We start from the raw sequence: 23,840 nt of genomic DNA, 5'->3' as shown, positions 1-23,840 counted from the left end.
TTTAGAAATGAAAAATTATTGTGCAAATCTATCCATTAAGCRTCACTCACATCTACAGATGCCCTTTTGTCTCATCAGTAACCTGCTATGCATGTGTATTACTTACCTAAACAACAGGGTTTGGATAAAAAGCTTTTCAGCAAACAAGTACTACAATTTGAAATAAAAACAACTGTTGAATGTATTAAGCAAGAAGACATGCAACTAGCATTCTGATCAGAGAAAACCAGGAAATGTGTCCATTGAACCAAGACCCTGAGCAAAGAAAATCTTTGGTGGTTGGAAGACAAGTGATGATACACAGTTTCTGAAGCTATGAATTAGAGAATGATATTTTTGTGACAAAATGAAACCTGGATGCACTTCTTCCTATTCATCTCAATAGCTCTTATCTGTTTGTTTCAGTGCTTTGCAGTGCAATGGCATAAAATGAAAAGCTTGAAATCAATGAAATCAGGTCAACTAGATATTCAGGTTTTTTTGGTCACCCTAGAAAGAATATTAAGTCAGAAACATGCCGATAGATGCCTACTGGGATTATTTAAATTAGGCACCTACTTATCTTTGCATTCCTACTTAGAGACTCTTAGAGACTCTCAGAGACATGATGCTTAGGAGCTTCTGCAAATCCTTCTAAGAAATTATCTGCTTTTAAAATCAGCTGTCTGAATTTTAAGACACCTACTTTATATATTTAGGAAATACATACTTCACCATCTTGTTGTACACATATTGCACATAGGCTAACTAATATTTTATACCATCAAATAAGAACAAAAAGTTTAATTAATCCCTATCTGAAACACACAATTTCCAGTAAATTAAAAAGTATTAACAATAATGCTTTTAGTATTTGTGTAAATAAGTGTAATATATTTCCTCCAAATTAATATTTCAACATTCTTGAAGACAATAAATTCTACAAAAAATATTTCAAATAGAAAAAGGTTATGTTTTTAAAAACTTGTTCCCAAAATGGATAAAAATATATAACCATGTTACTTGTGCTCTTGACTTAAATACAAACATTGATGCAGTTTGAAAATGCACCAAAAGCTTTGTGTAAGCATGCTTAACACACACACACACACACACAAAAAAAATCCCTTTCTGACATATACAAGCATATACTTAAATCCATAAATTCTGGCTCTTATTCAGAGTTCTCGCCTGAGTACAAACCTCAGCACTTCATCACTTTCGAACTTCTCCATCATGTTTATCTTAACCGAGCCAGAGATGGACAGAATGTCACTCATCACTGTGTGTATGTGAGATCCTTGGTGTACTCGATTGCTGCCATTCAGTATTTTGCAATTGGGAGAAAATTTCTTGAGAGACAGAAAAACAACTATTGCTCAAATAAAACTAACTTTACATTTTCAAGTTCCCACTACAAACTTGAAAATTAACGTTCAAAGAAAAATTTTAAATGTGAAAAGAATCCATTTCATTCTCCTACACAATCATCTGAGAAACAGAGGACTATACTGGCTCAAAATTCAGCTAGTAAAGTTCTTCACTGATTTTCAGCTGCCATGCAAATTTCTGAGAAACGTCAGTAGTAAAATAGAAATAATGGCAAAGCTGCAAAACATTATAACAAAACACAAATGGCTTCTAAGAGTGTGGAGGTTTTTGTTWAAACAATTTGCTTATTCCTTATTAACAAGCATTATCATTGTATTTTTAATGTGATATAACTTCCTAAGCCATGCTGGCTGATTTCATTACTAATTAAACAAGTTCAATTTATCCACTTATATCTACGTTGAAATATTTATAAAGTTGTATCTGAGCTAAAATAGCATCTAAAGGGCATGCTCATTAGTCTTCAATTACAGGAAAAATAATAAAAGTACTAAAAGCAACGTGCACAGACCTAGATAGTCTATACTGGGTTACCCATCAAAGTTTCAGAGACATTTCAATTAGTCTTTGTCAACTGTGGTGAAAAAGAAGAAAAACAAAAAAATAAGGTGAAAAAAAGCAAAAAGAAATTCACTCTAGTTATGTCGGTGAAACACCTAGGCACTTTCAGTTTTCTTACCAGCACAATGCCTGCACAGCACTCTGCTTTTTTGTCCACCTAAAAATGTATGCTAATAATCATTTAAACTCCAAGTGCTAGATTTAATTTATTAAACAGCCCAAAATATAAGGCCTCATCTGCTATCAGGGACAAAAGTATTTATGAAATTCCACATTCATACTAGTTTTCAGTCTGTTAGGAAAGAAACATGGTGTTGTAAAAGTGAGGAGTTAATATCCCAAAGCATGACTGTTTTTCACTAGATTACATATCTCTTCTTGAGCTTAAAGAGATATATTTTGCGTAGAGGCACACAGAACTGTGCCTAAATCTTTCCACTTGGTGCTGTTCAGACTTGATTTCAAAAACATGCAAAGATTATCCTTGTTCTGTGTCAAACACATATGAAATAAAACCAGGACTACACAAAGCCAAGTCATCAACATAACATTACATTCTCAATGAAGAGCCAGAGTGACAAATGTTGCTCCACCAACATCTATTTTTTTCTTCCTGGCCTAAGATGCTACCTCTTTTTTTTCTTGTTGTCACATTGCTATGATGCAGAGGACCTACCTCTGACATTCAGTCATACATTTGAATTAGCTTTCAATGAAATATCCATGGAGCAATTGACTCACCTTTAAAATATTTCACTGTGAGCTTGCCAAAATTAATTTTTAAAAACTCCAAAACATGAGACTTGGATGATGAACCTTTAATGTTACAGACATTTTATCTCATTGGTATCTAACAAATTACTAGAACTGAAGCTTTTCTTTTTCTCCAGGCCAGCATGATTAGTTTATAGCACTGCTGGTCTAAATCTCTGTTACAGTGTCTGAAAACCTAAATAACACAGTGTTTCAGTTTCATGTAAATGCAAATGTGACCTGCATGAACGCTGTGTAAGATTATCTTTTTAGAAGTTAAACACTTTTTCTGTCACACCCCAGACCCTTCCCTGTGTTGGTTTCTTTACAAAACTGGTTTCTGCTCCACAAGGCTAACTATGCCAGTGGCTGTTCCTCTGTTCATTCCTATGCATGTCTGTCTGCATAAAATGTGGACACATTTTTCTTCAAAAGAATTGCTGCATCAAAATGATTTGGATTATTTTAGTTGTAATTCTAGTTACAACATTTTAAATACTATTTTCAAAAGATTAGCTTCTGATGGTTAAACCTACCTCTCAGAGAAAGACAGTTCTCCACGTAAGTCTGTCCCTAATGCAGTCTGAAGTTTAAGAAATCTGAATCTTTAACTATAATCTCCACTTCACTTTCAAAAGTATGACTTTTCTTGTTTTCCTGGCTCTCCTGCCTGGCATTTAACATATAAATTTACATTCAGAATTTTGTATCTGTACACTGCTGCTGTTCTTTAATAAACACTGATACCTCTTTCACTTACCTTTTGGTCCTATACTTTCATTGATTTGTCCTTACAGTCTAGATGCTTCTTATTATACAAAAAACATAAAACCATTTAAAAGAAAACATAGAATCACATTATGATTCAATGTTTGAGGGTTGGAAGGATCTTAGAGGTCATCTAGTTTGGACCCTCCTGCCATTGGTAGATATATCTACTTCCCTCAAAGCCCATTCCTTGCTGGCCTAGCTGAACACTTCCAGGGATGGAGCATCCCCAACATCTCTGGGCAATTTTTGCTAGTGACTCACCACCTCTACAGTATAGCAAATAATTTCTTCTAATACATAACCTAAATCTACTCATAGTCTGTTTAAAATCATTCTCCCTTATCCTATTACTACATGCACTTGCAGAAAGTCTCTCTCCAGGTGCATTGTAGGTCCCCTTTCTTGGCTCCTCCATCACTTACAAAAKGAAATTCTCATTAACACATTCCAGGAACCTGGACTGCTTATGCCCTGCTGTGATGTCGCTCCAACAGGCATGAGGGAGTGGCAGAAGTCCCCATGAGGACCAGGACATCTGTCTAGAGAACACCTCATTCACTTATTTTTTCCTGGTGTGGTGGCCTGGAGCAGTCCCCACTTTAATATCACCTGTCCCCATCTCCCTTCAATCTGACATTTAAGCTCTTGGTCAGTGTCTCATTCATTCCGAGGTGGACCGACCTCTAAAGGATTTACATAGATGAAGCCTTTGGAAAATATTTTCCATTCCATAAAGTTGCAATTTTTAATTTTTATTGAAGTGTTCAAGTTTATGTATCTTTTAATGCAAATTCAATATATAATTTTATATTAAACAAACACATTATTCTGGAAACAAACAGGGGAATCCAATTCTTGCTAGTATAAATACATCATCCTAGTGTAAAAAATACAGAATTTCTCAGAATTTCAAAATAATGAAGTTTCTGTAAAGTATTTTATTATCTAAGCCATTGTCTTCTTTCTCTGCAGCTTTAGCAGCTGTTTATTTTGAATGCAGTAGACAAAGAAGAGATCAGTTATGCATAATTTGATATAATTTGGAAGCTTTTAGTACTTCAGCTTATTTGACAATTTGGATTAAATAAAGTGTCACTCTCATTGTATTTCTCCGCCTTTTTTTTTTTTTTTGAATATCACATCTAGCAATATAAAGGTTCCAGAAAAAAATTCAGGCCTTACTGACAAAAACCAGCCATGTCTGATTTTCTATCTACCAGACTAATTTCCTTCTTTTTTTCACTGTTTGTCTTTTTGAAGCATTTAAGCAAAAAACAACCAGCTTCTACCATTTCTGTAATGATCCAAAGTATACTCCAGGATCAATCAAGCATAATACATTTTATCTTTATGACGATCTACTGGTCAGTCTCATTAAGAAAAGTTTGTTACAGGGTTTTTCATTGTTTGTGGGGTTTTTTAAGAGGAGAAAATGGGGCAGAAAGGGTGACCATGGTTTGTTTTCTTGGGGGTTTTTCCTCYATTTACCAACAACTTTATTTTATTTGTCAATGTACCTCAGCCACAAATTCATTGTAACACTACAACACAGATTTGGTCTGTTTGGAAAAAAACCTTTTCCACTTTGCACGTGGTGATTTTGGCTGGGTGCTGCTTGGGTGAGAGACACAAATCTTAATTTTAAGATGCCCCTTTTGACAAAATCTATTTTTATCAGACAAACAATTTGGTGCTGGCAGAGCACCTGGAAAAAGATGCTTTTTCTGCTGCAAAAGTGAAGATCTGCATGCTGTCAAACAATTTATTTTAGAGAGACTTCATTATTTTACTACTAAAGATGGCAGGCAATGATTTAATCTTATTATTTTTGGCTACATTTCAACTGACAGTTAAGTGTACAGCAGATTACTTGGTAACAAGGCAGATAAAAATGGAAAAGCAGAGTGGATTAGCTCAATTAAAGAAGTGAGACTGACATATATTGAATCAGGCTTTGAAAAATACTTTCATTTACTATTACAAAATATCTCTTTTGTAATAGCAATTCTATTTGTAGCAATCTCTTCTGAAGTAGAAAAGAACTTTCAACACCTCAGGCATGTGATCTGAAAGCCAACAATATGCTAATTAATCCATTTAAATCAATTAAACTTATATAAAATCACAATCCTTAAAATAACAACAAAGATTAAGAATGTCAATACATGATTTTATGTTTCTTCCCATCAAGTTTTCTTATACCAAACACACTACTAAGAGATACAGATTATTAAGTTAAAGTCTTAAAAATACCTGACATGAATAAAAATGGAAATTATTTTAAAAATAAAAAATGTTAAATATGGGATGCCCTGAGAATAAAATCTAGCAATTCATCCAAAATAATAAACAAAACTTGAATAGAGTATTAAACTTACCCCTTCACACAGCACAGTTTTATCCTCTGACTCTTTTTAAAGCCTTCTAACAAAAGGAATTGTAATTTGGGAGACTCAAGAAAGTATTTGAATATTAAAAACATCTAAATCCACATAGCTGCTGTTTATCTGTGTGTTTCAAGAGTTTGTATCCTCTTCTGACTACTTTGCTATACAGTTTGCATCTTAGACTGAGAAGCAAGTTTACACCCATTACTTTTGCAAAACATGATTTTTGTGGCTATTTATACATACAGCATTGTCATCAATAACATGAAGCTTTCCTAGGTAGGAGAAAATATATTTCAGAAAAAAAGTCACTATCAATATGAAGCCATCTTGAGCAAATTGCTGCTAACAACAGAACTGCCATAGTGATTCTGGAATAAAATCATGGGGCAATGGGCATAATATTAATTTATTTGTGTCATGCTTTCAAAATACTGAAAGCACTATTCATCAATCTCCTTTAAGCTTAGATTTTGTTAAAGTGGGACTTAATTGTAAACCACATTCAACTTAAGAGAGAAAACTTCAGCCTATATTATACCAAATACCAGAGCTGTAATCAAAATATGCAAAATCCACTCAAATTCACCTGCATGACTAGTTTTCTTTTTTTTTCCTCTTGGCCACTTTTCTCTAAGTCCAGTTATAATATAGTGTAATGTGGCAGAATTGTTTCAACAGAAGCATCCAATTCTGAGCATCACCATCTCATCCATAATTAGAGGAGCTTTACAGCATGTGCTGCACAGCAGTGAGCTGCTTCCCTGGRTGAAAGATTGGCAGCAGGTGGGTTGCTGCCACAAAATACCCCACCTGAGTTGTGCTTCATGTCATTCTATTTCCCTATTAATCCCAGGAAAGATGAACCTACGAACAGGCTGCAAAAGCCATACATGTGCTTTTCATGGAGAATGTTAAATATACAGAGGTACCAAAGCCTTCTGCTACAGCACTGCTTGAGAATTCCTAGTGCACCTTCAGGTGCCGAAGTTCAGAGAAATGCAGAAGGTAAAAACAGGGCAACTGTAGAACACACGCAATATTATTTAAAGGCTAGGAAACAAAAATTATAATACCAACCTGCCAAGGAAATGGCAGGCTCTCTTTATACTGAATTTCTTCTCACACGATGATTAATGTTCACTTTGATTGCTCGACATTTCAGCAAGTTCTATTTTTGTTTCAACATTCTAATGCTAATAATGAATATCTTAAACCTGCTACTTTTCTTTTACACTGACTGCATGAGACTAACTTGAGGCTGAGAAAGCAGTAAACCTAACCTGGACTGCAAAAAATGAGTGGAAAACAGAACATCCTTACCTGACTCTAGAAATGTGCAACTTAGGAGATAGTATTTCTTTCCAGATAGTGCACCTATTATATCACCTCTTTTTTGTTTGTTTGTTTTCCAAAGCAAAATACACATACAAAATAGCAATAGTTACATTTAACACAAGCACTTCATGGCTGTGTCCTGAAAAGCAAAGATATATTCCCAAAACAGTATCCATTTGACAAATGTCAACTGCCTGGCTGTGTTCTACAATACTGTTACTATTTAATGACTTATTTTCAAAAACTGTATTATGCAATTTTCCAGAGTCATTGATGAATACTTTCTAAATACAAGAAAATTGCTGTTAAGCTCCTACTGGAGCTTGATTACACAATGAAACAAACCTTGCCTGGAATACAGGAACACAAGTGTTTGTCATTAGTCAATTTTTCAAAACACTACTCTTGAAATAACCTGGCAAGGACCTCTACTTTGATGCAACTGTGTTGTGGGTTAAGATTTTCTCCTTTTGTTTCCTTTCTTTGGGAATCTTTTCTTTCCCATTTTGTTGCTGGGATACACTAATTGCCAGGTCATCCTTTTGATGGGTGGGCAATTAGTAAAGACAATGGTACCTATGCCCCACCTAAACGATCTTGCTAAGCCCTGGGAGGGGGTGAGTGTGTGTGGTGGGAAGTAAACTTCACTTCCTGCACTGCTTCTCTGGGAGGAGGTCGATTGCTCTTTTTCTGCGGAGCCCAGCATCTCTGCTCATGGGGTTCCTGTTTGGTGCACTGTGATCTTCTCCCCTGTGCCTTGCCGGGGACCCCTGAGATTCCAGCTTCAGGGGTGAGCTCTGCCCCATCCCGGCTCGCAGCCGCAGGATTTCTGCTCGTCTCTTTGCTGTCCTGGGGTTTCTTGCTGTCCAGAGGAGCACTGAGATCAGTGTTTTCCGCTGTGAGTTTGCAGAGGAACCTTTTTTCCGTCCACCTCTGCCATTTTGTGTCCACCACTGGCCATGCGGGAGATCTGAGCCAGCCGGGACCCGCACCACAGCGCCCCCTGCAGCTGCCGGGGAATCATCGCACCCGCCCTGCCCGGCCAGAAGCCAACAGCGCCCCTTTTGACTGGGAATGTAACTGCACCAAAGGGGCRGGTGTGTCTCTGTAAGGCTGTCACTGGGTTTGGGACTGGGCTGGTTGTTGCTATTGTTATTGTTATTTGTTTCACCTTGTTATACATATTAGTAAAAACTGATATTCCCTTTTACCCATATTCTTGCCTGAAAGCCCGTGATTTTTTTCAAAGCTACAATAATTCGGAGGGAAGGGGGGGTCATATCCACCATTCCAAGGGGGGCCCCTGCCTTCATTGGCAAACATCTGTCTTTCAAACCAGGACAAACTGTACCACAGAATATGAAATCCTCACATCATTGAGAAGATATTTTAAAAAATACCGATAGGCTAATATAGATCTTCTGTGGTAATAAACATTTTTAGCATTTTTTTCTGTTACCTTCTTTTTCTGTTAGCTTGAAATCTACCACTGCAAGGTAGTGGAAGACAAAAGGATAACCCTGCAAACATCACTGAAGATACATTACTTCTGCACTCATTGCACGCAAGGGATACTGGGTTGGATAACATGTACAACTGCACTGACTGCAGCATTGACAACGCACCTCAGTGGAAGCACAGTGTGTCTACTTAATCCACTCATTTCTCATCATTCCATATGAGAAGTACAGCTGCACCTTCAACACATGAACTGATTTAAAAATATCTGTGTCTCATCAGTATTTACTTTTGTACACCTATTCCAGACCAGAACATGGGAGGCTAAAAAAGGTCACTTCTACCTACAGGACTCTTTTATACAGCATTTCTATATGGCAAAATAGGAAATAAGCAATGAGCGTAAAGTGAGGTGATTTTTATATTACATTTGGAAGAACACAGGGGGACATTGTAATCAATCAAGTACACAGTATCTAAAAAATACAGAAGTTGCTCACCCAGTATTAACTACATTTATCTACCTCACCCATTTATGCTGCAAAATTGTAGGGACTGCCATCTGTATTATATCTATGTGCAGCCTTGAGACTTTTAAAGACTGACTGAACCTTTGCAGGGCAAGACAAAATAAATACTAAATGACAGCCTCACCTAATGTCTAGTAAGATGCCAACATACTTCTAGCTCACAAGAAAACACAGACAGAAGATTACAGTTAATGCAAATGAGAATTCTTTTCAAATTCCTAAAATAAAGTCATACTGTCAACAAAAGGAAGTCTTTTTTAGCTACACCAAAGAATCCAAAATTCATTTGCAGGGCCTCAGATAACTTGGTGTAAGCATTAGAAATTTTTTAATTGCTTTCTTTAAAGGAAAAATAGGATTCTAGACCATATCCCATGATTAAATATTCAGGTTCGTAGGAAAAAAAMCCCATGTCTAATGTAAGATTTAGGATAAAAGCCTAAGAATTGTCATGGTTTAGGAAGCAATAGCTGTATCTGATGCTTTTATTTTATCAGAAATAAAATATTCTTGGAGAGGATACTTGATGTTCAATTCAACACTCAGACCCTCCTGGAAACGATACCTTTTTGTAAACTTCATATGTGACTACAGATGTGTAAATTTCAGATGTGATTAGATTGAGATTACTATAAAAATAAAAAAAAAAATAAAAATGGAAGCTCTAAAAATCTTTAGATAATAGGAAACATCCTAAAGGTATTTTGTTTAAAATGCTAGATGGAAGGTTTTCTTCATAAGTTAACAAACACAGGCTTTTTCATCTATGTCAGCTTAATAGATTATTATACTTCTCTTGAAGCACTGGATATCATCTACTAATGAAACAATTTGTTTGTGTAAGGACACAGTGTCAGTAAGACAGAATCCAGTAGCTCCTTTCACACTACTAAATTGGATGCTGTTTCTCAGAAAAATGAGTTCATCAAGAGCCCTCACTTTTTTTCTATTAGAGAGAACTCAGCTGTTATTATTGGCTGAGCATTATTCTGCTGAGAGTTTTAAGGAGGGATGCTAAACAAATTTATTTGTTTCCAGCATTATGAAGTCCCTCCATCTTGCAATTTCCCCTCTGCACTGTACTAATACGATCCCAGGATTTTTGGACTTCAGCAGGAGCAGCAAAAAATATTCCATCCAAACAAGATTGGGTAAACTCACAGTAACATTAAAAAATTTAATTTAAACTATTTTATCTCCAAGTAAGTATGAGAGAAAAGACAGGAGAGTTGAGGACTACAGAAGGAAGATTTGATTATGATCTAAAAATTCATAATTTGCTGTTGCAAGGAAAGATATGCAACCATAACTTTTTTTTCCTCTGAGTATGTTATATCGGTGTATAAGTGCCTGGAATTTGAAGCATACCTTCAATGCTCAACTGGAAAATCTGACTTAATGGGTCTATCCTACCCCCAGCTGGGGACACCCCACACATTTTGCTTCCTCAAAACCCTGCCATAGTGTCTGTCACAGATAGACTTAACCTGGGCTCTGTTATATTGTGGAACACTTACACTCTGCTACTCTGGGTGGTACTGGTTTATATTTTGCTACCATTTTGCTTTTGCATCATACAGTATACTAGAATTGTTGTAGGTTGCATTTCATAATACAAATTTTATCCAAAACAAATAAATATTAATTTGTGTTATAATACACTATTTTATTTTCCAAGAGCTGGAGTTGACTGGAACAATGAAAGATTAATTTAGTTCTTTATTCAGTTCTTACCTGAGAAGAATATGTGTGACCATCTGATCCACAAACAGGATTGGTATAAACTACTGGACACTGCTTGCAGTTTGATGAAATGGGACCACCCCTCCACTGTTTATGGCCTAAACCAGCCTCTTTCATACTGTAAGTAAACAAAAAGTATGTAATTCTGATAAGCAGTAGTAAAAATAGAACATATTCAGGGTATTTTAATGAGCCTTTACAAACAGCAAACCATTCATAATTTGAACCATAAAGTTTTCCTCTATGTAAACAGCTGCCCAATGTCTTTGGTACAAACTTCTTCACATTTGTATTTTACTCACTGTAGTGATACTTGATGCGTGCATATTATTATATTATTTCCCTTTCTAAGACATATGAGTAGAAAAAGATGATTAAGAGGATGCTTTGGTGGCTGTTACACTTATCAATCAGTGAAAGATGCTGGAATTATGTGGCATTTTTCTTTTTGTTATTAAACAGTATGAATAAAACTGTTATATCAATACTGGTATTTAAACGAGGCAACATTTAAGTTATAGATAATTATGTAATAAATACTTCTACAGAAACAGGGAGGTGGTCCTTCCGAGTATTGTTTGCCCCCCTTTGAAGACTGCCTTTCACTATTTACAAGTTGCAAAATTCAGTCAATATTCAGTGTAAAGTTCAAAGGGGAAAAAGAAAGATAACCCACTGGAGCACAGAATCAATCTACACAAGCACATATGTGTATTCTCATATAAATATATATGTAGAGTTAGATGGATCATTTCAATTTAAGAAAAATCTATGCTGGCTCAGATTAAAAATCTAAAATAAGTTACTGATGCCTCTTCCCACTATTTTTRTAGCTTTCAGTTTGTGGTGTACAGCCATTTTCAGACAGACGTACTTTGTGGCTTTGAATTAATTTTTATTCATTAATTTTCCCAATATTTTTTTTCCAACTGGGAAAGCCTTTAGCAGGCACCATATCCAGAAAAAGCTCTTTTATGACCCAAAAACATATGAAGTAACTTACTGCATATAAATTTWAAAAAAAAAAATCCAAAAAACAGTAATGCTTGATTTTTATACTGTGTTTTCTGCTTCGGATCTTAATGAGAAATCCAAAATTGATTACACTTAGAATACAGCAATGACTTCTCAGGACACACACAAATGTTCAAACTTATAAAATCTCAAATCAAATATTCTTTAATGGAGTAGACTCTTTTCATATTCATTCATATACAGAAAATCAAGAACTATTTTGCTAGTAATGAATCACTGTTTGAGAAGTTGTCTGGAGTATTAAAAAGAAATGTGAGAAAATAAACTCCTCATCCTCTGGTTTTATAATGAGCAGAGTAAAAGGCTGAAAGTACACATCTAATAGCACATCTAATAGGTGAAGACAAAAAACAAAAGCCCAGTTCCAAACTATGCTAATGTTTCTACGCTGTGCAAAATTTTGGTTGTAAATGTGGTCTTTTAGAAGAAAGAAAAAATCATGTAAATCTACAGAAGTTGACATTCAGGTTATGCTGTGTGATGAAATTTTGAACTTCACAGATCTTTCACAGTGTAAACAGGAACCTGAGATGCTGTACACAGAAGCTCTCAGTGGTTACTGAAAAAGCCAGTAATAGCTTAGTTACATGTAGCATAATGAGTAATGAAGTATCAATACAGGAAGTTTCTATGTCCACAAGAAGCATTAAAAAGAAAACAATTCAAACATACCACCTTATATAATTGTTAATAAATAACAATCCTTTTTGATGAGTTGCATAAGTTGAAGTCTAAGTAAAAATCATCTCATTTCTATTATAGTAAAAAAAAGCTGAACTCTCTCTTTATGTACAATATATAGTAATAACTGGACTACTGCTGCTCCTTTCACTTGACTGAGAGTTTTCCAATCATTCACATGAATTCCAGCATGATTAGATTATGCAGATGGCTGCATTTTTCTCTTATTTCATGTTACTTTTATACCTCCCAATTATCCAGAAGTGCCCCCAGTAGCCTGAGGCTACTGACAGGGCCAGCATCCCAACTATAACCAGATGCAATTTCTGTTTATCAGAGATGCAGTAAAATGATTTAAAATGATGCACAAACCAATTGCARAAGTACCAGATATCAACAGAGAGAAGCACACTGACATCAGCAAAAACCAGAAACTGGAAGCAGAATTTATGAGACACACAGGGGCAGTTGGTGTAGATGCCTTAAACATATCAAAGAAAGGACTAGTGGTGCTTAGTGTTTTGGTGGTACATATGCACCCTTGTGCACATCCTCGATAAAGATAGAAAAAGACAGAGAAAGGGGAAAAAAACCCCTCCTTTTAGATGAAGAGAAGTAAATTCACCTGAAGGAAAAACAAATGTCTCAGAAAGGATTGCAAGGAGGACAGAAACTAAAACAAGCTCAGAATGCAGAAATTGCAGCTCTGTGATGAGTGGAGAACTACAAAGAAAACAGAAATTATTTGATGTAGTCAAGATTACCTTCTCTCAACTAACCTCTGCTTTGTTAGGCTTTTAAATGCAAACTGTCCCACGGTACTCATTTACACTGAAGAGTGTCAAGTTTCCTCTTTTACAAAGAAGTCCTCTGAGACCTTCAGTAGATCGCTGTTATCAAAATTGGCTTTTATATAACTAATAATATTTTTGTAAACAACAGATCTGTTTTTTCCAAACTTGCAATGAAAGTTACAATGATAAATTATTAAAAATTATGTTTTGAAAGTATCAATCCAGAGATACCAGGTTGTGGAAATAGTTTGTATAGGTATCTATTCAGAAGCTTTAGTACAATGATGCTGAAAGTGAACTGTATTATCAAAGCTGCTAAACAGCTATTTTTGACTGTCAGTCACTTAGATGACAAGCAAATATGAAAAGTCAATTAAAAATATTTTTAATGCTAGTTATGGTAGTTACGTGCACTTCATAAAATACTTGAATAATGGATATACTCCAAAATTTTCTATCCCCTTTATTTAACTGCATCAAATTTGTTTCTGTTGACTATTTCTTTGTTACCAGGTTTTGAGGCTGTATATACAGTTAGGCAATGAGCACACACACAGGCTACTGACATGGAAATAACTGAGAAACTATTGTAATGATAAAAAATATCTTAAGATCACTGATGTATCTCAAAAATTCTCTGAAATAGGAACAAAACTTAACAATAATACAGGTAATAAGTTATTACTTATGTAGCTATACAGATAAAGCATTACATATTTACATTTTAAAATGTTAAAAAAACAGCAAACAAGGCAATTATTTCACTTCAATAAATCACTTGTTTCTTCCTCACATTTATTATAATTCAATATGCAAGAAGAAAACCCAGACCACTGAAACTTGCAGCTAATAAAATTTTGCCATTTAACATTGTGGTTATACTGCAAACACTATAAATGTTCTGGCACTTGTTAGAATGTTGTTACATCAAATATATGATGTCATGTGAAAGTGAACCTCTTCCACCAAAAACTTCCTGAAATGACTTTGGTACCTATCATGTAATAAAATAATTATTAATGATGCAGGCTCCGCCTGATCTGATATTGTTGACACCTAAAGGGTAAAATTAAATATGTGCGCTTAATTTACCAGCAATGTTCATGATTGCATTAATTTGCATACACGAAACTGTGCATGCCTGCCTAGAAACACAATTAGTCAATCTGCCCAATTACTCTAGCCTATGTACCTGTTTGCATACATAAACTCACCTTCCTGTATACACAGTGATTGTGCCTGCAAATACTTGGAGAATATTTAATGTAACATATTTGAAATTCAGCTTCAAGCAACTCTTTGGCAACATGACTTATTTAATGATATCCATAAAATGCACACGTACCCAATTCAACTGCAAAACGGCATTTTATAGCTAGATTTGATAATCTTCAAACACATTTTTTCTAATACAAACTGGTAGGAGAAGAATCTGATTTACTAAAAACTAATCTTTGAAAGAACTCTTGTAACTGCTCTCTGATAACTACATTTCCATCTTTAGGAGATTTTAGAGTTATTCCAATTTAGAGAGTCTGCCTGATTATGTTTTGCCATGGCCTTTGGGGGACACAATCAGGCTGTCAGATAAGCATAATCAGGAAAATCACATGTATCATAAAATCTAATTTGCTTTCTTTAGAGTTGCCCAAATTTCCTTCTAAGTTGCCTTTTCATATAGAAACCTCTTGGTAGAAAACTATAGTTGCCAATATATTACTAAGATGTTTCTTTCAAATGGCAAAACCCTCCCAATACATTTGACTCCTCCCAGTCTTATTGACTATGTCTGTATTATTTTCACTTGCTTCTTCACTTTGCACTATGCCTAACAAATAAAAGAAAAATCCATCTGAAGAAACTAATAATAACCACTGAATAAAACTGAGGCAAATAAAACAAGAACTTGCAAGATTAATGTAGGAATCAAAATAAAATACATTATAGCAACTTTAACAGTGCTGGTAGGACATTTTTATTTATTGATAAGCAGTCTTAGTGTTTAGCAGGTGTGAGATTACACAAATTCAGCTGTTGTTTTTACCCCAACATCTGGGCTCTAGACATTAGATTAGAAAACTATGTATGATCTATTGTTTTTATAAGGATCACTAAGAATACACATACTCTGAATGTTTTCAGAATTTAGACAAATATTTATTTCTGTGCATGTTAAAAAGAAGCTATTTACTCATCTGCACCAGCAAACAAAAAAAGTTGACATCATAAGGACATAAATTCTCACTACCTCCTTGCACCTACCTGTACTATTAAATATGTAAGTTTACACTTTAAGATAGTTCCTTTACTCTTTGTGTCTATATATAAAACTAAAATCTAAATCTTATGAACTTAAAAAAAAGTTTTAAGTAATGCTGCCAAAAATTCCTGGAATAGTGTCTGTTTTATTTAGAGTGAGTTAGCAAGTTACAAAGCTAAGTGTTATTTTTTTAAAAAGGCTTTATTACTTAATATATAAAATGTTAAACATTCCATGACATCTCTCACAAATAATCTATAATTAAATCTTTCACAACAGAAACTGACAGTAATAAAGCTGAGAAGACTTTTATTCTTCAGTGACTACTTGGGATGCTCAAAATTTTAAGTCTTTCCAGAACTGATGCTTCAAAAATGTAATATGCATTTACTTGATACAGTATACATGCAGTATTACAAAAGAAACTGAAATTCCACACACATACATACCCCACTTTGGTAAAGCAATTATGTATTATTTTAGAATGATTTTTAATAGTGCATATTAACTTATGAACTTAGACTTCACCTTCTGACCACTTGCCAAAATATGCAAACGTCTTTCCTAAGTGCTTTTTATGCTAATCTAAGTACTTGACCTTGTCATAATGCAATGTTTTAATAATTTCTTAGAGCTATTACCTTTTCTCAGAACTGTTTTCATTTTATAAAGCCAAAAGAATTACAAAACACTTATCAAACCTATCATTTTCTGCTTTGCAAAGACAGAATATTATATGGATTTTGTATATATGCTCAACCTTGAAGAGTTTACCTCTTTGAATATCAATATATTCACTATGTGTTAGTTCTATTGGAAAACACATCAATTTGTGTTCCAAAGGAAAGAAGAGATTTTTCAACGTTTTCCAAACCAGGTAACACAGAAGCAAAAGTAATCTCTTCTTTCTTTTACACATAATTTAATAAAGCAGAAACTTTTTTTTTTTAAAACAGAAATAGTTATCTGCAGCCAATAGAGATAATTTTAAGAACTACATCTAACAACCAGAGTATTGAGTCACATCTTAAATTCTTAGTAGTTTGCTGAATAGGAATCCAAAATTCCCTAATAGCAAGCAAAGTGCAATAATTTCATTTGATTAGCATTACTTAAAATGGGTATCCTATGTATCAGCATGTTTAGCAGTTGCAAAGCTGCAAGGTAAGATATTTTTTAAATTTTTTAAAGATTATCTATTATTAAGAGAGAATTTGAAGTTAATAATTCAGTATCTGTTTTGCATAATATGATGCTTTCTGTTACCCRCATTTCATAGCCCAATTGAAGACTTAGTTCTCATTACAAAGCATCTTAATGGTTCCAATTCATAAAAATAGCTTAAACATAAACAAATTAAAATAAACATTCCAATAACTAAAAATCACTTCTATAACCCAAAGTAGACAGTGACAGTACTTTGATTAAAATTACTATGAAGATGTCCACTCTACAACACTCTCTGCTTTATATTTAACATAATTAGAGAATAATTTTCAGTAGAAAATAGCTACTTTTTCTATTGGCTCAAAACACTGTCTGCTACAAAAATTTCACCACTGTAAGAATAAATTGATATTCCACTCATCAGTTTCGGAATCCTGCAGAGTGATTCTCATACAACCTATCTTTCACATTGCCTGGCAAGTGCAAGTTGCCCCCCTGCTGCCCGTGCTCCCAGCTCCTCCTTCCCTCATGCAGCATCAGTCACAGTGTCTGCTTGAAAATACTGACAGAAAAAGAAAGAAGAAAAATCCATTTACCAGCATCACAGTAATCAATATCTGAAAGAAGGATTTCCATTTTCTTCCCTTAATATTACAAAGATATGTCTGCTCTGTCAACAAATTAAATTTATGTTCTCTACACTCAACTCTTTAAGTAGGCTTACAGGTAGAAAATTTCAGTTATTGATCAATTTCAAAAGAACATGTTTGTTTCTTTTCTTTCTGAATAGTAAGTAACTAAAGAAACACACTTTGTGCCTCAATTGAAAAGCTGAAGGAGAGACATAAGGAACTATATGCCTCTCCAGACTCTATTTAGCAGTTCTGAGCTCCTCCTTACACCTGTGAGGAATAACAAGCCACTTATACAAAGAATACATTCAAAGTATTCATGTCCAGGGATCTGAATATCCCTTAATTGTGTAAGTTACTCAGGGTTGCTTCAGAGTTCCTCTATGGCACAAAACCTTGCAGCCATCCATTTTAACAAATGTTCTTTGCTCTTTAGCACAGCTTCGGAATGAATGATACTTCCCTCCTCCCCAAACCCTTTGTTAGCTTTTATTGTACAGTACTTAACTCCATTCAGCAGCGTGTCCATCTGTGTGGTTGTGATGCTGCACTCACCACCTACAGCTCAGCTTCTTAAACCTGCCAGGTTTAATTTCTTCTCCCCGCCTCCAGAAGTACCACAACTCTTTTGCTTAGAGAGTTAAAAATGGGATTTTTACATTAAACTGCTATATTACAGGCCCTGTGTAATATAATTCTACCTATCCTGGACACCCATTTACATTAAATAACCTTAAACTGGACTCATATTCATCGAAATCAAGAATAATTCTGCTAAACAAGAAAGCCACATAATAGACATAACAGACCTCTATATGTATTACCTACTGCCTGGTGCTGAGGAGCAGGACAGGCACACGCAGGAATAGGACAAGGGGTAATGTCTGTACACTGAAAGAAAGTAGGTTTAGATTCAGATATAGAAAGAAATTCCTCACTTTGAGGGTGGTGAGGCACTGGAACAGGCTGCTCAGAGAACTTGTGGATGTCCCAGTCCTGAAGTGTTCGAGGCCAGGCTGGATGGGGTTTTAAGCAACCTGGTTTAGTGGAAGGCGCTCCTGCCCATTGCAGGGAGATGGTACTAGATGATTTTAAGGTTCCTTCCAACCCAAACCATGCCATCAATAAGGTTTGTAATAGGTCAGCTGTCTTGGTAATTCTAGTGCTAGTATTACGTGCCCTTAATTCTACAGCTAAATTAATTTCAAAAGCATACAGACATGTCTGTAATTATATATTCTAAGGCATAGCACACACATGGACAGAAAATTGTGTTATGCAATGGTGCTCAGGATTACAAGTAACATCTATATGGTATTTAAATTAAACATAAAGAACTATTATCTCAAGCTAGTTTTGCTATCATGGTTACTCTAGGTCACTTTTGACAAAAGCCGTGATATATTCAGATGGTGATGTTAACCAGGTGTTAAAAGAGCACTTGCAAGCTACAAACAACACTGCTTCACAGTTCATGAGTTTTTAAGAGAATGATCTATGTCTGTGAATCAGTGCCTCACTAAACTCCTGAATTCTGGCACTGGTTACTAGCTGTGGCATGTCTTTGAAAGACAGAATTCCTTTAGATCATGTAGACAACTGTCAGCTTACTGTACTGTAATCCTCCAAGTGCTCTTTAGATAGATGGAAGAGCACCTATCAGCACCAATTTTCTCACTCCTGCAGAGGGAGAGGAAGAGGAGGAAAAAAAAAACAAATAAAGAAGAGACAGAAAGGCTTTCAGCTTGGTATTATCTTTTCTGCCAGTATGATATCTTCTGAGTTTATGAATGATGTCTAGTAACATCAGAAAATGGGATGATAAAGCTGACAAACTGACAAGCTTTTATCATGCAGAGGTCTGCTCAGACAAAACATATAGCAACAAGTACATAGTGAGATGATAAATGTGCAAAAATGGGTTGTCAAACTATTAGCCACAGAAGATCATCTGCTGGATTATACTAATTTATTCTATTGATATTCTTTTACATTAAAAGAACATAAAAATATTCCTTTTCCTTTTTTTCTCCTTGCTTACTACTTGAACAGAGGCTGAATTTCACATAGGTCAGGAGTGTTTCTCCTCTAATCCTCAAAGGTCAGTGCCTGACCACACAGTGACATTCATGCACGCCATGACAAAGCCCAAAGCATCAGAGAGCACCATTCCTATTACACATTCACTGTGCAACAGACCTGTACACTGTGCTCACCCATATTGGCAAATATGCAGAAATTCACTGAACGAGTGCATCTAAACCTGTTTACCTTCATGAGAGAAAAGGGCAACACTCTGATAAATATAAAGCCCAGTTCAACAAAGCACTACACCAGTAAATGTACTGAAAGAAAGAACAATACCTGCACAGCCTCCATTTTGGCTGTACATTGCTTGTGTTTGTTTGTCCTTGATTTTCAAAACTTAACCATATTTTGCAATAATACCGATGTTCCCTAAATGCTAGTTTTAATTTGTAATACTCTTTTACGTCTGATCAAATCCAAGGATTGTCGACAGTGACTCTCACTGGGGAAAAAAAAAGTTCCCTTCACAGTTAGGAAGTAATTTAGGTTTTTTTCTGTATTGCAAATGGAAATTTTTACAGCTTGAAAATGTTCAAATTTTAAATATAGTTGGCTTTACTTATTAATCTGCTTTTGTCATAAATATATTAAACCCACAGAGACAGATACAGTTGTTGGTGTATTGGAAATAAACAGTTTAAAAAAGTTTGCTACTTTCATTGGCATCTATAAATGAAAGTATTTTTAAAATATGAAAGATTATTTGTGCTATTGCTTGAGGCAAGAAAATCAAAGAGATTTAAAGTTTAGGGTTATCTAGTCTGATAATTCACACACATAAATAGATCATTTTACAGATGAAAATTTAATTCAAAACAGACATATCCATGATGAAATATGTGTGCCAGAATATCAATGAAAAACAAATTGTCAATAATCCTGCCAAAAGTAGTTTTACTAACTGTAATGTTATTTCACCTTATTTAGCCTAGCATGACAGAAGTTCTCATTTATTTACGTTGGCACTATACTCCCCATTACATCTGTCAGGAAAAACAGACTTGACTCCATAAAATAATTTGGTAGCCAAAAACCGGATATAATTTCTTTCTCTGCCATTGAGAAGGTCCATAACACTCCTATTTTAATTCCTTTTCTTTTAATGTTCATAAACATCAACAGTATAGGCTCTTCCTTACTTTTTCTTTCTTCCTTCCTCAATTACTCTAATGTGGGTCCCATAAAAGGGTACTTACAGGATAACACAAAATCAATTCCTTCTTGATTCAAGCTACCCTAAAGCATCTCTTACTGGACATGATTGCATAAACATTAAGCCATGCTGAATGAAAGTATGAACTACTGAGACAAAGAAAAGTAATATAGAAAAATGTAGATGAGTTAATTGAAGAGAGAGAAAAAGAGTAAACAATGCAACAAAAATGCTAAAAGAGCAAATTATAAATAAAAACATGTTATAAAACAGCAATAATCAATATTTCTGGAATGGTAACACAAAGGGAATTGTGGTTCAGCTTCATTCTGCGGCACAAAAAATTTAGAAAACTGTCCAAGTATTTCAAAAATTATTTCCAGCTGTTCAAAAAAACTGGAAAAACAGACACCTAAGGCTTCACCTTTTGCTCTGCTCACTTACTCCTAGAGGATCTACATTTTCATACAACGGGGGGCCCCTGCTGATGCCTCACCTTGACACCCCTGGTACTCTGTGCAGTGAAACACAACATTCATCCTAATCTCACTGCCTAATTTAGTCTTCAAAGTCATGACTCTGCAAAACAAAAAATGCACCACTCAGCCTCATGGCTGAACATGTTTATGAAATACTTAACTTTACAAGACCAACCACAAATTCAGTTTTGAAGTCACAAAATTGCAGGGTAGTTGAAGTGACAAAAAGGCTGTGGTTACATGGGAAAAGGAAAAAAATAATCTATTGAGAGATGACAAACGGAAATGGATCTTTTCTGCCTCCACTGGGGGCACAAAAAAACCATTTCCTAATTTGCTTGGGAAAGCATCTCTTTGCAGGAAAGAATTATTTTTTTAATTAAAAAAATCCTTAGATCACACAGTGCCACTTTTCCCGGTGGCATTTTTCCTTCTGTACTTCATAATTTAGCTCAATTTTTATTTTTATTGCAGTCTTTATAGGTTCAGGCATATATAAATAACTGTATCTTTTGGTATCTAAATTACTTTGGTAAGACAGTGAATTGTGGTATTTAATTGGATTAGTGTCCAGTTTACTGATCAAATATGGAACCTCCTTGTAGACAGCAGCTGGAAGGCTGGAAAGGTACAGCTAAACCAAATAGCTACAAGAAACTTAGCAGAAAAGTGACCAGAGCGAAAACTTACAACTCTGTTATGACGAACAGGTTTGCCACATGCCAGAAAAATCAGCTGTCCTACCTGCATGCTAGCTTAGAGGATTGCTCTAGCTCTTCACACACATTTCTCAACCTTTCTTTTCACCACAATGCGGACCAAGAGCTCTGTGGCAATAATGCCTTCCAAAGTTAAAAACGTTCTTAAAATCTGTTTGGAATCTGCTGCCTCRTGTTTTCTCCTCTTTCCTTCATTAGGAAAGTAAATTAAACTGAGTAATGATTATGGAAATAAAATCCTCTCAAAGTTATTAAAGTTAGCTTTAAGTGCCCATTTTTCAGTAACTTCACCCAGATGTCTTTTAAGTCTTCGATCCTATTTTTAACAGCTCAGAAGTGTTTCTGTTTCTGGCTTGTGTCATTTCTCAAGGTGGCCATAGATAACAGGGCTATTAAATAAATTGTAAGACCTCACCCAAAATGATTTCAAACATTTACAAACTATTCTCTTTACCATTCCTTACAMATTTCTATGTTCTGTTTGCTTTTGTAACGACTGCATCTAAGTTTTCCAGTTTCTTCAGAATGACACTTTTTGTTTGCTTTTCAGTYGAACATATAAGCAATTACTACTAATCCTATCAGAAATTATCTTGTTTCACAATTTGAAGATCGGAAAGGTGAATTAGAGCATGAAAAAAATATTGCAGTGTAGGTAAAAAACGTCTAGCATGTGTACTTTGAAGTAAATAGTTATATGATGCCATATAACTTCTGGATTGTCAGTACGCTTCAAGAATATGAAAGAAATTAAGCTTTCAAGACATCTCAGATCTGTAAAAAAAAMCCCTGAAGTTACCCTGGAAGTATTGGTATTGTGAGCTCCCAGTGAAAGAACTCTGTTGGTAGAAAGGTCAAAAGTACAGGTCTCCAGAGTTGTCTGTAATAATGAATAACAGAACAGCAAGCCCAGACATCCCACTTCCAAATATGCAAATTTTTTTTTATTATATCTAACATCATCCAGAGGATCTTGGCTGTACCTTCATACCTTTTAGAAACTCTAGTAGCACACTCCAAAGATGCAAAATCAGTATCTCAGGTTATCACTTCCCTGTAGTCTTATGTTTATCACTCTACTCCCCAGCTTAAATCTCCTCTCAGACAATCTTTTCTCTTACTTGCTTCAACTTTGAATTGATGAGTTTGGGATTGAAGAGGAGATGATGCCTGGGATTATCTTTAAATAGAAGGTCCAATAGAAACAGCTTGAAACATAACTTGTGTTGAATTTAGGGATCAAAACTTCAAATTCGCTTTCATAAGTATGCAAATCTTCATACTACAAACATTCACTGGCAATTAATGTGCAAATGGTGAAGCCAAAGGCATGAGGAATGCATTCTTCAAGAAGTGCAAATGTTTTCAGAAATACATAGGTGCCCAGATCTTCATCTGATCAAGAAATGAAGTAATCCCTAAATTACAATAAAGTTCATCATTTTAAATGTTGACACACATGAAAATCTCAGACCAAAAAAAAAGCCCACCTAGGTGTATTCCTCTACAAAACATCTTTCCCACAGGCACAATTTTCAAGATTCAAAGGTTGTCTTTTACAACAGTTGTTATTTTAGACTCTGAATTGAAATAATCTACAGTTAATGGAGAAAGAATAATAATTAGAAAGCAGAACAGAAAAATTATGCCCCCATTTACAATCATGTTTGAAAACACAACAAATTAAGTAATTTTAAATCACAGTAAAAAGATCAAGCATTGATGACTACATATCATCTATGATGATAATTTTGGGTGGCTTGATCCACAGGTGTTATGACCCAGTTCAGTGGTCTACTAATCTTTCAACTCCTTTAGTTAGTGGAGAAAGGTTGCCCTGACAAAATTGACACTTCTTTGCAGCTGTGGTTTTATTAGTTTGTTTCAGGTGGTTTTGTTTGGTTGGTTTTTTTTTTTTTT

At 35.0% G+C, this 23,840-nt stretch overlaps 1 protein-coding gene across 1 annotated transcript in view; it reads right to left on the bottom strand.

The window, feature by feature from the left end:
• The window catches only part of LOC130584854 (testican-3-like), a 118,263-nt gene that overhangs the window by 51,390 nt on the left and 43,033 nt on the right, over positions 1 to 23,840 (bottom strand). Inside the window, exon 4 of the mRNA XM_057385086.1 lies at positions 10,904 to 11,030. Within this exon, the coding sequence (XP_057241069.1) occupies positions 10,904 to 11,030 (127 nt within the window). The remainder of the gene's footprint in view (positions 1 to 10,903; positions 11,031 to 23,840) is intronic.

This window comes from Malurus melanocephalus, unplaced genomic scaffold, assembly GCF_030028575.1.
Source record: "Malurus melanocephalus ecotype Western Australia unplaced genomic scaffold, MMel_1.1 scaffold_782, whole genome shotgun sequence".
In the NCBI taxonomy this organism is placed as follows: Eukaryota; Metazoa; Chordata; class Aves; order Passeriformes; family Maluridae; genus Malurus; species Malurus melanocephalus.
This window is presented reverse-complemented; position numbering and strand designations above follow the sequence as displayed.